We start from the raw sequence: 15,404 nt of genomic DNA on the forward strand, positions 1-15,404 counted from the left end.
ACAACAATGCAAACCATAAGACAACAGAACATCAATAAAATGCCAAAAGAAACAAAAATGACAACCTAGAATTCCATAACCAATAAAAATATCGTTCACAAATGAAAATCAAAGGAAGACATCTTCAGACCAAAAAAAAATCTAAGAAAATTCACTAATAGCAGACCTACACTATTAAGAAATGTTAAAAGTTATTCAAGAGAAAGGAAAATGACATCAGACCTATAAAAAGAAATGAAAACTGCCAGAAAAGTAGAAATGTGGGTAATTTTAAGAGAATTCTTTTGTTAGTTTTAATTTCTTGAAAATATGATTGTTTAAAACTACAAAAACATCAATGTATCACAGAGTTTGTAATCACAGAGAAGTAGAATATATGATAGTGACAGCATAACAGATGGGAGAGGGAATGGAGAGCTACTGTTGTGAGGTTTCTATATTATACATGGAGCATTATAATACTGTTTGAAGATATGTGTGATAAAGTAAAGCCTACACCAATTACTATTTTAAAGAAATAAAAGGCCAAAGAGATACAGACAGTAAGTCAATAGTAAAGATGAAATGCAATCATAAAAATAATCCAAAAGGCATAGAAGAAAGAAAAATGAAAGAACAAATGTGACAAAGAAAATAGCAGCAAACTGGCAGACTTAAATCTAGCCAAGTCTAAAATTAAATGTAAATGGTTTAAACCAGTGATATCCAACAGAACTTCCTATGATGGTAGAAGTGTTTTATATCTGAGCTGTGCAACAGGAACCCACCAGCCAGCCACAGGCAGATACTGAGCACTTCAAATGTGACTAATGCAACTGAGGAATTGATTTCTACATTTTATTAAACTGATTTAAATTTAAATAGCCACACATGGCTAGTGGCTACCATACTGGACAATGAATGTCTAAACATTTCAGGTTAAAAGAAGGAAATCAACAGACTGGATAGAAGAGTAAGACAACTCTATGACAATCTGGTTCTAAAATCTATATGAAAATGTAGGCAATTAGTAACAACTACAACAATTATGCAAAAGAACAAAGCTGAAGGACTTATACTACCTAATCATAAAGCTACAATCACCAGGAAGTATGATATTGTGACAATCTAATTATTTATCTATTTGTATGTTTCATCAAAATTAAAAACTTGTGGGGCGCCTGGGTGGCTCAGTGGGTTAAGCCTCTGTCTTTGGCTCAGGTCATGATCCCAGGGTCCTGGATCTAGCCCAGCATCGGTCTCTCTGCTCAGCAGGGGGTCTGCTCCGCTCCCCCACCCCGCCTGCCTCTCTGTCTACTTGTGATCTCTCTTTCTCTGTCAAATAAATAAATAAAATCTTTTTAAAAATTAAAATTAATTTTTTTTAAATTTAAAATTTGTGATCAGCAAGGAATATGTAAATCACAGATTGAAAGAAAATATTATATATTTGGCATATATACATGACAAAGCACTTATATTCAGAATATCTGAAGAATTCAAATGATTTAATAATAACAATCCACTTTTTAGAAAATGGGTAAAGACTCAAATAGAACTTCACAAAGACAGCCAAGCAAATGAAAGAGTGGTCAACAGTACCGGTTATCAAGGAAATGTGAATTAAAACTACAATAAGTTATCACTGAACACTCTCCAAAATGGCTAAATTTAAAAGCCTGATAATATCAAGTATTAGATATTATGAAGTGGAACTCTGATAAATTTGCTGGTGTGAAAGCAAAATGGTACAGGCACTTTGGATAACAGGTGGACAGTTTCTTATAAAGTTAAAACATACTACTATACAACCAAAAAACTCCACCTGTTGGTACCCAAGGTAAATAAAAATACACATGAATGTCCTTGGCAGCTTTAGTCCAAATAGTCAAAAACCAGAAAGAACTCAATACCCAACAATCGGTGAACAGAGAAATAAAATGTAGTATATCCATACAATGGAATACTAAACTACTGATATATGCCACAATATGCCTAAGTCTCAAAAATTAAGTGATTTACTGTGATTTGACTAAAAAAGTATTTTTTTCATATATTCTCATAAATATGAATATGGATAAAAATCTTTCAAAGGGTAGCGACAGACTATGGAGAGTGGTTATTACTGGGGAATGGACTTGGAAGTTGAGAGAGTGGTCTGGGAGGTACAGGTGAGAAAGATTCACTTTTAACACTGTACGGTGGATAAAATTCTAACATGGACCCCGTGACGATGGCCCCTTCTATTTTTTTCGATTAAACACTAATCTACATGATGTTATGAAGGGATTTTGTAGGTGTAATTAAGGTCACAAAATCAGTTAACCTGAGAAAGGGAGATTACCCTGGGTGGGGCTGACCTAATCAGGTGAGCTCTTAAAAAGGACCTGGCGCTTCCAGGTGAAAGAGATTTGAAACCTTAAGGGGATTTGATAGTTGGGTTCTCCCCTCTTGTATGGATGACAGAGAGCAATTTGTTATGGGGCAACAGAAAACTTGTATACTATATTCTCTTTTCTACCCTTTGAATCCCTTTTAGTCACTTGTTTGTTGAGAGAGAAGAAACACTATGCATCCTAGTCATGAAAGTGTTCAAGAAGATTAGAGTAATACTTGTTAGAGTTTTTACGTGATAAATACATACTTATCAGATAAAAGTTGAATTAAATGACCTATAGAATTCCTTCCTGTTCTAAAGTGGTAAGATTTTAGGGTCATGTTAACAGAAGCTTTCCAAAAAAATGTGGTGGTGGTCACCACAATTTAGTGAAGAGGGGCCAGAGAAAATGACGATTAAGCAATGACCACTCAGTGGATTAGTCACTAAAGTATTACTAGTGACTGTGAAAGTAGTTTCAGCAGAGCAAGGTGTTAGAAAGCAGATAAAGAGTAATTCCAAAGGTCTGCCAGGTGATAAAGATGGGGCAGACTACTATTACCAAAGAGAGAAAAAAGATAAAAAGAACAGTAGTTTGGCAGTCAAACTACAATTTATCAAAACTGTGGGGCCTTTGGGGCGCCTGGGTGGCTCAGTGGGTTAAGCCTCTGCCTTCGGCTCAGGTCATGATCTCAGGGTCCTGGGATCGAGTCCCACATCGGGCTCTCTGCTCAGCGGGGAGTCTGCTTCCCACTCTCTCTCTCTGCCTGCCTCTCTGCCTACTTGTGATCTCTCTGTCAAATAAATAAATAAAATCTTAAAAAAAAACACACACACACACACACAAAACTGTGGGGCCTTTAGCATGTGTAAAGGAAGAGGGGAAAACAAGAAGAGGCTTAATGGGCACAGAACTAAGAAAATAATTTAATCTTACTGAATTAGCCAAGCTTGTATTTGTGATTTTCATTTTTTTTTTAAAGATTTTATTTATTTATTTGACAGAGAGAGCGAGACAGCACAAGCAGCGGGAATAGCAGAGGAAGAGAAAGAAGCAGGCTCTCCAGTGAGCAGGGAGCCCAATGCGGGGGATCACAACCAGAGCCAAAGGCAGATGCTTAACCTGTTTTTGCAATTTTCTGTTTAAAGAATCATCAACTCACCTTTCACCAAGTTAAATTTACCTCTCTTTTTAAATACAAATTTTAATATGAATTACCAAAACACACCCCTCCTATGCGGGCACACTTAGAAGAACCTTTAAGGGCTGATCTAGCACTCAGGCAAGCCATCTGACAGGGCCAGCCAGTGAATTCCTACATTCTGTTATTAAAGGAGTTCTCTCCAAACACCAAGTTCTGCAAGTACGCCCCATTAAAGCAGTGCTAGTCTTCCTACTGAATGCAGTGGAAGCAGCCAGAGTTTTAATTTGCTTCATGTCCCTTAGGAAAGAGACACTGAAAACACTCAACAATTATTTAAACTGATTTTTAATTTCAATCAACATAGAAGTTAATTTATATTCAAGGTACAAACAAAAGTCTGTCGGGTCTCTGAGTAGTTATTTTGAAAACCTAGAGGTGTGCAGAGTACCATATGGATCTATTTAAAAGATATACTCACTTTCTGTTCATCATCAGATACTTGTGAAGACAGAGAGGTTGTTTTTGTTGGCATGTGAGACTGAAAGAGCTGAAAAAGAAAAAAAATTAAAACAGATATTAGTTCAAAAAACCTTGTATCTAAATAATATAACTATGTTAAGAAGGAATTGTAATATTATCATTATCATCAAGTTTTGACTTGCAATCTATACAACTGACTCATACTTAAAACCATGATTTCCTTACTGCATAAATACATGCAAAAGTAAATAATATATAATAGTCAACATACACATCAACATACTTACCCAAACATGCAAAAATACTGTAAAAGAGTAAACTCCCATTTATAACCAGGAAGACAAAGAACATTACTTTTATTTTTTAAAAGACTTAATAGTGGGGTGCCTGTGTGGCTCAGTTGGTTAAGCCTCTGCCTTCAGCTCAGGTCATGATCCAAGAGTCCTGGGATCAAGTCCCACATCGGGCTCTCTGCTCAGCAGGGAGCCAGCTCCCCCCACCCCACCCCCGTCTGTCTCTCTGCCTACTTGTGATCTCTCTCTCTGTCAAATAAATAAATAAAATCTTAAAAAAAAAAAAAAGACTTAATAGTGAAACCAGAAAATACCCTGGATAGCCAAAGAAATGTTGGGGCAGCGGAGGGGGGAGGATACTGAAGCTGGAGTCATCACAGTTCCAGATTTCAAGCTGTATTACAAAGCTATGATCATCAAGACAGTATGGTTCTGGCATAAAAACAGACACACGGATCAGTGGAACAGAATAGAGAACCCAGAAATGGACCCTCAACTCTGTGGTGAACTAATCTTTGACAAGGCAGCAAAGAATATCCAAACGGTCTTGGGAAAACTGGACCACGACACACAAAAGAATGAAACTAGACCACTTTCTTACAACATACACAAAAATAAACTCAAAGTGAATAAGAACCCAATTGTGAGACACGAATCCATCAAAATTCTAGAAGAGGGGGGAGACAAGATGGCGGGGAAGTAGGAGGAGGCACCATTTCAACCTGTACCCTAATGTAAGTTTATTACCTACCAAAGAAGTCTGATCACCCATGAAATCAGCCTGAGATTAGAATTATATACTTCTGGATCTCTATGGGGGCAAAAGATGCTACTGGGCAGATAAAGCGCAGTGGGAACATCGGACTGACATTGGAAGATAAACAAAAGGGGGAGGGAGCCACCAGAAGCCACCCATTGGAAAGTAATACACCAATAAGAGAATGCTCTGTGATTGGGGACCAGCATTAACTTCGAGTATGGTTGAAAGCACTCAAAAAGAGCAAAGGATCGTTGGGGGGAAATTGTGGGAATCAGGACAGTTAGGGACAGGGGCTTAAGTCCCCCCCGACCCGGGAAAGTCACTGCTGGCACTGAGCCAGAGAGTGTGGCAAAGAAGCCAGGTCTTCGTCCCTGAGCCACCATCATGCCTGAGAGCACCTGGGTGGCAGCACCCGTGAGGGTGAGAGAGCCTCAACAGCAGGCAGAAACACAGCCCTTTGCACTCTCCACTCGCAAGCCACGCAATCAGAGTCTGAGTTGGGCCCCACACCCTCCCCTGAGAGGTGTCTGCAGATGCCAGCCTGCACAACCACAGCCTTTTTGCACTCCCCATGAGCGTGCCCTGCGACCAGAGTCTGAGTTGTGCCCCACAGCCTCCCGAGAGAGGTGCGTGCAGGCGCCAGCCCACGCTCTCTCCAACTCGGAGAGTCTGAGCACTCCCAGGCTGGCGGGAAAATCTCAGTGTGCTCTCTCTGCTTGGGACTTCTCTGGCGGTCCGGCCCTGCCCAGACAGCCGCAGTTAGTATTTCTCATGGTTTTAGGTACAAGCGGGAGTTCCTGTGACCCCAGAGACCGTGACTGGGAACGTGCTCTGCTAAAGGCAGAGGGGGAATTTATGTGCTCTGGAACACCCAGAGGGGAACAGACTGAGGCTTCTCTCTGAGAGGGAGGTCAAGGTGCAGTTTGTTTCCTCTAAACCTCCAAAAACCATCAAAAGCTGCCAAGGGGAGAGAAAACAAATGAACAAACCAACAAAAAAACCTCCAGAGAACAAAAGCCTGAAAAAGTGGTTTCCTCAGAGCCCACCCCCTTGATGGGGGTAGGAGGACATAACTCCAACAAGATTCCCTGAAAAAACATGCAGCAGCCCCCCCCCCCCCCCCCCCCCCACAAACCCCCCCCCACACAACAAAAAAAAAAAAAAAAAAAAAAAAAAAAGGACAAGAGGACAACCACCACTAACCTATTTACCATCACAAATTCCATAATAACCTTTTCACCTGAACTTTTTGATACATATACCTGTGTTTTTCTTTTACTTTTCTATTTTTTAATTTAATTTTATTTCTTTATTCATTTTTTTAAATATTTTTTTTAATATTCATATAGCTTCAAGCTAATCCCCTTTCCCGAATCAATGCTACCCTTATAGGTAAACCAGTTTCTAATCACCCTTTATCTTAGGAAAGTTGAGTCCTTTAACAAAGATATCAAAATACATCCAGGAAGAATCAAAATAACCTTCCTCGCCCACATTGAGAATTTATAATCACTCTCCCATCTTTTCTTCTGCCAGTGTTTCTGTGTATTTGCTTTTATCCTGGTAGTATATAAATCTTACACTAGGGGTTCTTTTTGATGATCTTCTTTTTTGTTTTTTTGTTTTTATTTATTTTTTTTTCCTCTTGTCATCTGCTTTTGTCAGTCTTTGTCTTTGTTTCTATATTTCATAAATCTTACCTTGGGGCCCATTTGGGCTGGGCATTCTCTTTTATTTTATCTTTCTTTTTTTCCCTGTCTCTCTCTCTCTTTTTTTCTTTTTTCTTTCTTTTGGGTGGGGACTCTTGATTGCTCAGAAGCGTTCCAGGGTGCACCTTGTGTGCACCATGGTTGATACATTCAGCTACACATCCGTTCAGCCATCTCTCACCAAAATGACTAGAATGAAGAATGCCCAACAGAAGAAAAGTACAGAGACTGAGCCTTCTGCAACAGAGCTATTAGATATGGACATAGACAGTATGTCGGAAAGGGAATTCAGGCTAACAATTATCCAGGCAATAGCTAGGTTGGAGAAAGCCTTTGATGACAAAATGGAATTGATTAGAGCAGAACTGAAAGCCACCAGGGATGATGTTCACAATGTTCTCAATGAGTTCCAATCTAATCTAAATTCTCTAAAAGCCAGGGTAACTGAGTCAGAAGATAGAATTAGTGATCTGGAGGACAAACATATAGAGAAAAAGGATCAGGAGGAAGCCTGGAACAAACAACTTAGAAGCCATGGAAACAGAATTAGGGAAATAAATTACACCATGAAATGTTCCAATGTCAGAATTATTGGAATCCCTGAGGGGGAGGAGAAAGAAAAAAGACTAGAAGATATAGTTGAACAAATTCTCCACGAAAATTTTCCGAATCTTGCGAATGGAACCAGCATTCATGTACTAGAGGTAGAAAGGTCTGTCCCCAACACCACAGAATCTAGAAAGACCTCAAGACACCTGATAGTGAAAATGATGAATCATAATTGTAGATAGGAGCTCTTGAAAGCAACGAGGGAAAAGAAATTCCTTAGGTACAGAGGAAAGCCGATCAATATAACATCAGACCTGTCCACAGGAACCTGGAAAGCCAGAAAGGGCTGGCAAGACGTATTCAGGGTACTAAATGAGAAGAACATGCAGCCAAGAATACTTTATCCAGCAAGACTGACATTCAAAATGGATGGAGAGATAAAGAGTTTCCAAGACCGGAAAGGTTTAAAGGAGTATGCGACAACCAAGCCGACACTGCAGGAAATATTAAGGGAGGTTCTATAAAAGAGGAAAAATCCTCAGAATATTATTGAACAGAAATATATGGAGACAATCTATAGAAACAAAGACGTCACAGATAACATGATGTCAATAAAAATGTATCTCTCAATAATCACTCTCAACGTGAATGGCCTAAATGCGCTCATAAAATGACACAGGCAGATGGCATAAAACGACAGGACCCATCCATATATTGTCTATAAGAGACCCATTTCGAACCTAAGGATACACCCAGACTGAAAGTGAAGGGATGGAGAAGCCTCTTTCATGCCAATGGGACTCGAAAGAAGGCTGGGGTAGTGATTCTCATATCAGACAAATTAGATTTTAAACTAAAGACTGTAGTCAGAGATACAGAAGGACACTACATCATTCTCAAAGGGACTATCTACCAAGAAGATCTAACAATTGTAAATATTTATGCCCCCAATATGGGAGCAGCCAATTACATAAGAAAACTGTTAATCAAGATAGAGTCATATTGATATGAATACAGTAAAATAGTAGGAGATCTTACATGCCACTCTCAGTAATAGATCATCATGCAGAAAATCAATAAAGAAACAAGAATGTTGAATGACACATTGGACCAGATGGACCTCATAGGTATGTATAGAACATTCCATGCTAAAACAACAGAATACTCATTATTCTCAAGTGCACATGGAACCTTCTCCAGAACAGACCATCTACTGGGTCACAAATCAGGGCTCAACCGATACCAAAAGACTTAAGATTATTCCCTGCATATTCTCAGATCGCAATGCTTTGAAACTGGAGCTTAATCACAAGGAAAAGTTTGGAAGGAACTCAAACACCTGGAACCTAAAGACCACCTTACTTAAGAATACTGGGATCAACTAGGAGATCAAAGGAGAACTTAAACAATTCATGGAAACCAATGAGAATGAAGACACTTCGGTCCAAAACCTATGGGATGCAGCAAAGGCGGTCCTAAGGGGGAAATACATAGCCATCCAAGCCTCTCTCAAAAAAATGGAAACATCCAGAATACACCAGCTATCTCTACACCTTAAAGAACTGGAGAATCAACAACAAATTAAGCCAACTCCACACACAAGCAGGGAAATCATCAAGATTAGAGCAGAGATCAATGAGATAGAAACTAGAGATACAGTAGAACGCATCAATGAAACTAGACACTGGTTTTATGAATCAATAAGATCGATGAATCACTGGCCAAACTAATCTAAATGAAAAGAGAGAAGGCCCAAATTAATAAAATTATGAAAGAAAAGGTAGAGATGACAACTAATACCAAGGAAATAGAAACAATCATCAGGAGTTACTATCAACAGTTACATGCCAATAAGTTAAGCAACCTAGATGAAATGGATGCATTCCTGGAAAACTATAAACTTCCAAAACTGAACCAGGAAGAAAGTGACAACCCGAATAGACCTATTCTAGTAACGAGATTGAAGCAGTGATCAAAATCCTCCCAAAAAACAAGAGCCCAGGACCTGAGAGATTCCCGGGAATTCTACCAAACTTTCAAAGAAGAAATAACACCTATTCTCCTGAAGCTGTTTCAAAAAATTGAAGCAGAAGGAAAACTTCCAGACTCTTTTTATGAAGCCAGCATTACCCTAATCCTCAAACCAGGCAAAGACCCCACCAAAAAGGATAATTTCAGACCAATATCCCTGATGAATAGGGATGCTAAGATTCTCAACAAGATCCTAGCTAATAGGATCCAACAGCACATTAAAAAGATTATCTACCATGACCAGGTGGGATTCATCCCTGGGTTGCAAGGATGGCTCAACATTCGCAAATCAATCAATGTGACAGAACAAATCAATAAGAGAAGAGAGAAGAACCACATGGTCCTCTCAATTGATGTAGAAATAGCATTTGACAAAATCCAGCATCTGTTCCTGATTAAAACGCTTCAAAGTACAGAGATAGAGGGAACATTCCTGGACTTCATAAAATCTATCTATGAAAAACCCACAGCAAATATCATCCTCAATGGGAAAAAGCTCACAGCCTTCCCGTTGAGATCAGGAACACGACAAGGATGCCCACTCACATCACTCTTGTTCGACATAGTATTAAAAGTCCTAGCAACAGCAATCAGACAACAAAGAGAAATAAAGGTATCCAAATTGGCAATGAAGAAGTCGAAGTCTCTCTCTTCGCAGATGACATGATACTTTATATGGAAAACCCAAAAGACTCCACCCCCAAACTACTAGAACTCATACAACAATTCAGCAACGTGGCAGGATACAAAGTCAATGTACAGAAATCAGTGGATTTCTTATACACTAACAATGAAAATACAGAAAGCGAAATCAGAGAATAGATCCCATTTACCACAGCACCAAGAACTATAAGATACCTGGGAATAAACCTAACCAAAGAGGTAAAAGATCTGTATTCGAGGAACTACAGAACACTCATAAAAGAAATTGAAGAAGACACAAAAAGATGGAAGACCATTCCATGCTCTTGGATCGGAAGAATATACATTGTTAAAGTGTCTATACTGCCTAGAGCAATCTATACTTTTAATGCCATTCCGATCAAAATTCCACCGGTATTTTTCAAAGAGCTGGAGCAAATAATCCTAAAATTTGTATGGAACCAGAAGAGATCCCAAATTGCTAAGGAGATGTTGAAAAAGAAAAACAAAACTGGGGGCATCACGTTGCCTGATTTCAAGCTTTACTACAAAGCTGTGATCACCAAGACAGCATGGTACTGGCATAAAAACAGACACATAGACCAGTGGAACAGAGTAGAGAGCCCAGATATGGACCCTCAACTCTATGGTCAAATAATCTTCGACAAAGCAGGAAAGAATATACCGCAGAAAAAAGACAGTCTTTTCAATAAATGGTGCTGGGAAAATTGGACAGCTATATATAGAAGAATGAAACTCGACCATTCTTTTACACCATACACAAAGATAAATTCGAAATGGATAAAAGATCTCAACCTGAGGCAAATAATCATGTCAAACAATGGGTAAAAGACATGAACAGACACTTCTCCAATGAAGACACACAAATGGCTAACAGACACATGAAAAAATGTTCATCATCACTAGCCATCAGGGAGATTCAAATTAAAACCACATTGAGATACCACCTTACACCAGTTAGAATGGCCAAAATTAGCAAGACAGGAAACAACGTGTGTTGGAGAGGATGTGGAGAAAGGGGAACCCTCTTCCACCGTTGGTGGGAATGCAAGTTGGTGCAGCCACTTCGGAGAACTGTGTGGAGATTCCTCAAGAAATTAAAAATAGAGCTTCCCTATGACCCTGCTATTGCACTACTGGGTATTTACCCCAAAGATACAGATGTAGTGAAAAGAAGGGCCATCTGCACCCCAGCGTTCATAGCAGCAATGGCCATGGTCGCCATACTGTGGATAGAACCAAGATGCCCTTCAACAGACAAATGGATAAGGAAGATTTCGTCCATATACACTATGGAGTATTACGCCTCCATCAGAAAGGATGAATACCCAACTTTTGTATCAACATGGACGGGACTGGAAGAGATTATGCTGAGGGAAATAAGTCAAGTAGAGAGAGTCAATTATTAGATGGTTTCACTTATTTGTGGAACATAAGAAATAACACGGAGGACATGGGGAGACGGAGAGGAGAAGGGAGTTGAGGGAAACTAGAGGGGGAGATGAACCATGAGAGACTATGAACTCTGAAAAACAATCTGAGGGTTTTGAAGGGGCGGGGGTGGGAGGTTGGGGGAGCCTGGTGGTGGGTATTATGGAGGGCACATATTACATGGAGCACTGGGTGTGGTGCATAGACAATGAATTCTATTACACTGAATTTTTTTTTAAAAATCCTATTAGAGAACACAGGCAGCCACCTCTTTGACCTTAGCCACAGCAACTTCTTAGACACGTCTTTCAAAAGCAAGGGAAACAAAAGCAAAAATGAGCTATTGGGACTTCATTAAGATAAAAAGCTTTTTACACAGCAAAGGAAACTGTTGACAAAACTAAAAGGCAACCTATGGAAAGGGAGAAGATACTTGCATCTGTCTTATCAGATAAAGGGTTAGTATGCAAGATCCATAAACTTAAGAACTCAACACCCCCCAAAAAACAAAAAATCCAGTGAAGAAATGGGCAGAAGATATGAACAGACATTTCTCCAAAGAAGACATACAAATGACCAACAGACACTTGAAAAAATTGGTCCACATCACTCAGCATCAGGAAAATATAAACCAAAACCACCTGACAGATGTGAAATACCATCTCACACCTGTCAGAATGGCTAAAATGAACAACTGAGAAAACCCCAGATATTGGCGAAGATGCGGAGAAAGGTGAACCCTCTTACACCACTGGTAGGAATGCAAACTGGTATAGCCATTCTGGAAAACAGTATGGAGGTTCCTCAAAATGCTACAAATAGAGCTATCCTAGGGGTGCCTGGGTGGATCAGTGGGTTAAAGCCTCTGCCTTCTGCTCAGGTCATGATCCCAGGGTCCTGGGATTGAGCCCCACATCGGGCTCTCTGCTCAGCAGGGAGCCTGCTTCCCTTTCTCTCTCTGCCTGCCTCTCGCCTACTTGTGATCTATCTGTCAAATAAATAAATAAAATCTTTAAAAAAAAAAAATAGAGCTACCCTAAAACCTAGATTATACTTCTAGGTACTTTTCCAAAGGATACAAATATAGTGATTCGAAGGGGAACATGCACCCCAATGTTTACACCACCAATGTCCACAACAGCTAAACTATGGAAAGAGACCAGATGTCCACTGACAGATGAATGGATAAAGAATATATAAACACATCACATTTATATATATATAATACATTTATATATATATATATTTATATATGTGTGTGTGATGTGTTTATAAACACACACACACATATGGACATGGACGGAAGCAGAGGGTATTATGCTAAGTGAAATAAGTCAATCAGAGAAAGGCAATCATCATATGATTTCCCTCATACGTGGAATTTAAGAAACAAAACAGAGGAGGGAGGGAATAATAAAACAAGACATAATCAGAGAGAGAGACAAACCATAAGAGACTCTTAACCATAGTTAACAAACTGAGGGTTGATGGAGGGGAAGATGGGGTAACTGGGTGATGGTCCTTAAGGAGGACACTTGATGAAATGAGCACTGGGTGTTATAGGCAACTGATGAATCACTAAATTCTACCTCTGAAATTAATAATAAACTGTATGTTAAACTGAATTTAAATTAAAAACTTTTAAAACTGAAAGACTTTACAGGATTAAAAAGGGAAAAAAAGCTATTTCACTAAAAAATGTTCTAGGAGCCAAGAAGATTTTCAAGATTGGTATATTCCACAGTAGCATGCCAGGGTAAATACAAATGTTAATGATCCAATTTCAGTATAGTTAGGAAAATAAGTATTTAAAAATCTGAACAAGTCCCTTAGTTATCCAATTAAAACAGAAGTAATTATCATTTATAGGACTCCTGTCATATGCCAATCACTATATAGCTCATTAAGTACATTTCTTATTTAAGTACATTTCTTAGTTTCTGAGCTATACATATTCTCATTCCCACAGCCTACATGAGAAAATTAGGATCCTGAAAGGTTCCATAACATACCCCAAATCACAAAAGCCAGTTAGCCATAGACACAGGTGTGATTTGCCTGTGAAGCTGATGTACCTTCTACTACTGTCCCAATTTGTTTGGCTATAAACCAAACAAATGTTCACTATTTTCAACAGTGAGGAATGGGGGAAGAAAAGTACAAGAGAAGTGGGAATTTCAAAGCAATGCTGCCCCAATAATTGCTATTGTACTTTTGAGTGCAGCACAAGATACTAAGGAAATGTGGCATTTTTAAAAAAGTAGCATCGTATGGCTATAGTAAGAAAAATGTAAACAGTGCCAGTAAGGAAATAGTGCAAAATAAGTTCTTCTTCTATCCTTGATTTACTAGTACCTCAACAGACCTAAGTATCTTTCCAGAGAAAGACCATGCATGTTATGAGCATATGTGAATAAGCAGGTGTCTTAATTAAAAAAAAAAAAAAAAAAAAAAAAAAAAAAAAAAAACACGGCAGTGGCCTATTGCTCTGCATTGTGGTATTTCCCCTTAATCTCTCATGGAGACTGTTTCACTGTTAGGAAGATCTACTTCATTCCTTCAGTAATATAGTATTTTGTTTTATATATGACAATATATGTGGATCTCTTTATTTAAGCAGTCCCTAGTCTTTAATTACAATAAACTATACTGTAATGAACAGCTTTGACCACATGTATGATGAAAGGGAGAATCTTACCACTGCAGCAAGAGAATAGTGGTTTTGGCACCTTAGAGCCCCACCCACACACACACACACACATTGGGATTATGAATGCAATCTCACAGATACACAGGTGTGGATCATGACTGGATTTTACAGAATGCTAACAATCTCCCTCTGTACATTTTGGGTAATATAAGCTATTGAAGCAAGCCTTGTAACTTAATTACTACATATACAGTGTTTCCAAATCCTGAGTACCTAACTGAACACATTGTTTCAACATGAAATGACTCTTGTCCTCTTGTCAGTTGGAAGATGTCCTTATATAAAGCACACAAAGTTCTGTGATGAATACTTAGGTACTGGCTGTATTTTCACAATTTAAAAAAGTGAAAAATACACAAGCACATCAAAGTGGCTTATGGTTTTGTTTTTTAACTATGCATACTTCACCTTATTCCCTCCAGCCAGCTCCTCTGTCCCTAGTCATTGTGTGCCATATAGGCAGTAGCTCATGTCCCTCTCCTATGCCAGAACACAGAAGTAAGAGCAAAGAAGAGCAGTGGTAGTTATGGAGATGTGGAAAAAGAGATCATTAAAGGCCAAAGCAGTTTTCAGAGAAGACCATGATATTGCAATGAGTCAGGAAAAGTGGTATATATAGCAAGAAAGAAGGTGGCATTTAGGGTAGAAAAAAAAAAAAATCCCTGAGTACCAGAAGGAGGTAGAATTTAGTATTTGGAGAAAGAAAACAGCGAATATAAGAGTTTCGTGGAAGGAAAAAAAACTTCATTGGTTTCCTACTGTAGTTACGAATAAGGTTATAAATGAGGTTGATAAACTGATTACGTACAACAGATAGGTATCTGACTGAGGAATTTTGAAGTGTCCATCTCAAGAGTCTGACTAGTTGGTAAAGGCAAAGAAGTGCCACAGAAAATAACTGTTTGGGGGGCCCTGTTTAGAGCCTTGCCTTAGACACACTCAGTGAGAGAGTAGAACAGTCAGTCCATGGCCAGTGCTACTTCCTGATGTCAAAAAATTATGGTAAGAAAGCTTCACAGTTTTAACATAATGACTAGCATATTTTTGTTAAATACTTGCTGAGTTAGCACTTTGGTTGATAAGTAAAATATGCTTAAAAAATGGGATAGGTTTTGTACTAGTTCATCATTAAATTTTGACTAATAAAACCTCAGTTATATTTCTGTCATTTATGTAAGTTCATTTCAAATCTGCTTTTGATTGTTCATTTCCTGTGTTTCTGAATACTTGCCAAAAAAAGTCCACTTAATATCTCTGTAGATAAATGTTTTGATCAG

The 15,404-nt window shown here is 38.7% G+C and overlaps 1 protein-coding gene across 3 annotated transcripts in view; it reads right to left on the bottom strand.

Moving 5' to 3' along the window:
• The window catches only part of SEPTIN10 (septin 10), a 64,002-nt gene that overhangs the window by 28,786 nt on the left and 19,812 nt on the right, over nt 1–15,404 (bottom strand). For all 3 annotated transcript variants that reach the window (XM_032842397.1, XM_032842396.1, XM_032842395.1), the window contains exon 2: nt 3,980–4,048. In XM_032842397.1, coding sequence (XP_032698288.1) covers nt 3,980–4,048 — 69 coding nt within the window. The remainder of the gene's footprint in view (nt 1–3,979; nt 4,049–15,404) is intronic.

Source organism: Lontra canadensis, unplaced genomic scaffold, assembly GCF_010015895.1.
Source record: "Lontra canadensis isolate GAN:19392208 unplaced genomic scaffold, GSC_riverotter_1.0 scaffold130, whole genome shotgun sequence".
Classification (NCBI taxonomy): Eukaryota; Metazoa; Chordata; class Mammalia; order Carnivora; family Mustelidae; genus Lontra; species Lontra canadensis.